Raw genomic sequence first — 2554 nt, forward strand, 5'->3', positions numbered from 1 at the left:
CAAATTAAGTTTTAGTTCGAAAACAAGCGTACTCAAATTAAGGTAATTAGCTAGTATTTTCTGTTTTAGCATCAATTTTCTAAACGCAAAATTAAAAATAGCATCAAATGTGTCAGCATTCAATATAATAATTGTTACAACGACATTGTTTTCATTATTTTGCCCTGGCTCATCACGAACGCCATGAGAACACACGACTGAGGAACGAGAATGAGAAACTTGGTGCCGAGAATATACGTGAAAGAGATAGAAGAAAGGGTAACACAGTCTTTTTATATTAATTTTAATAGACTAGTGGCTACTATTGCTAAGCATTAAAAATGCTGGATAGAAAGTAAATAGCACTTTAAAAAGTGGCTATCCCACGCCATTTCTAAGTAAAATCTATGGCCAAACATTGACTAATAATATACATATTTTTCTAAAATAAATTTGAAATATATATTTTGAAAACGTATATCCAAATACATTTTCATCTTCAAACAAAACTTTATCCAAATCAAAATTTTAAAACAAATTTGGAAAGGTACGACTAAACGCTAGCTTAATCTGTCACTGATATCCTCTAGTTGAATAACTTTGCTAGCAATCTTTTTAGTTTCTTGTCCTTCAAAGAATTGGGAAGACATATTCGAAACTCAAACATCTATTTAGTAAAATATCACAAAGACTAAAATCAAAATTTACCAATAATTAAGAGATCGAGAGAACCAAAACATTGAATGATGAAAAGACAATCATAATAAAAAATAAAATAGTAATTAGGAGTTGATTAGAAAACGTACGTATCTTCGAACCAAACTTCACCCAAATTTGATTTTTCAAAACAAATTTGGAATTTATGGAGAAACGCTAGCTAAGTTGGACTCTATATGGACTAAATGCCACTTGGGCCTTATTAAGGTGGGCTGAGCCCAAAACCCATTCTCACATACAAGACCCACCGCCAGGGTTACATTAATCTATTTCTTCCCTTTTCATCATGGAGGATGTGATAGGCTTCACATAGACCCCAATACTCTCAATCCCAGAATCATATTCGGTGCCGTGAAATCCACCAAAAGAACGATCATCGCCTATTTCAAACTTGAACTCTTTGTAATTGGCTGGTGATGGGGTCTTCATGTTGCCATATGGACCATAGAAACCTTTGTTGGTGCCAAATATTATTGATCTCAAATCATTTGTATCGTAGGAGCCTTTTATCCAAGTAAGATATTCCGATTGATAATACAACACAACCTTCAGTAATCGAAATACATTAGCGATCCTATTTACAAATTGCATAAAAGGACAACAACAACAACAACAATAATCACTCAGTATAATCCCACTTAGTGGTGTCTGGGGAGGTAGTGTGTGAGCAGACAGGGGCGACCGAAAAATTACACTGTATATATAAGGCAAAATCTGTTTTTTATCTCTATATATTAAGTTTTGAACACCTTTAACACAATTCAAAAGTGTAGTTTAGTGGTCAAGGGGGTTGAAAATCTATATAAGGTCATGAGTTCAATTCCTACTAGCTACAAAAAAATAATTTTGAACCCCCTTCGTGGAGATCCTGCCTCCGCCACTGTGCGCAGAGCTTACCCCTACACTGGGATAGAGAGACTGTTTCCAAATAGACCCCCCACCTTTCTCTCTTGGATAGACTCGAACTCACAACCTCTCGGTTGGAAGTGAAGATAGCAACCCCTCTCGTCAAAGATTGCATAAAAGGAATGAAGGTAAATTGACTTAAATCGTAAATGCATATTCTCTCTTACCGTAGTGAAGTTTTCGTTGTGTGCATCACCATGTCTATCAGACAAAACAAAGTTGCCATTCTCAACGAACAGGAATTGAAGTGAATAAATTTGGTATTCTCCATAGGAAAGATAAATCTTGGCTATTTGGCCTTTTCCCTTTTCTTCCCAAACAGTTCCCCCTAGTCCTCCCGCTGGCCCAACCTTGATCATATTCATATCCACACTCATTATATTAATTTATTTCTTGCTTTATGAAACTTAATGTAGTAAGTAATTTGAGGATGAAGTTATATAGAGAGAGGAGGGAGGTGTTTCAACTTCACACATTGGTCTTGGTCTTTTAATAAAAGAAAAAAAGAATCTTACTTTTTGTTTAACTCAATCTTATCTAGCCAGCTTTTATTGTGCTATGCTATTGGTAGAATAAAAAACAAAAGGGAAAAAGCCAAATATATCCCTCATATGGTTCACATTTACCTCCGTCACACTGTCGGGACATATTTACCCTTAATGTTAATAAAACTTTTAAGAAATATCCCATCTAATGGAATCCATCAAATTAATAAAATAATCATTTAAAAAATTTATTAACCCATAACCTGTTAAACCCATCATATAATAATACGGAACCTAGATTTTTAAAATATTTTAATATATTTTATTCATTTGGAAAGACACCGAGAATAATGATGGCAATAGCATTAGTAATAACTTAAATTTTTGGTTCTTAGTTATTCATGGTGGCATTAGGATATCATGTTATCACTTTTGGTTGTATTTTATTGTTATAATATGGCATCCTT

General features: G+C 33.9%; 1 protein-coding gene across 1 annotated transcript; it reads right to left on the minus strand.

The window, feature by feature from the left end:
* Window positions 1-957: 957 nt before the first annotated feature.
* LOC104211533 (inactive protein RESTRICTED TEV MOVEMENT 1-like) lies at window positions 958-1979 on the minus strand. Its single transcript, XM_009760602.2, has 2 exons — window positions 1770-1979; window positions 958-1242 (listed from the first exon to the last, which is right to left on the minus strand). Exons 1-2 carry the CDS (start codon window positions 1977-1979, stop codon window positions 958-960), a joined length of 495 nt encoding a protein of 164 aa, XP_009758904.1.
* Between the last annotated feature and the right edge of the window lie 575 nt (window positions 1980-2554).

This window comes from Nicotiana sylvestris, chromosome 10 (assembly GCF_000393655.2).
Source record: "Nicotiana sylvestris chromosome 10, ASM39365v2, whole genome shotgun sequence".
In the NCBI taxonomy this organism is placed as follows: Eukaryota; Viridiplantae; Streptophyta; class Magnoliopsida; order Solanales; family Solanaceae; genus Nicotiana; species Nicotiana sylvestris.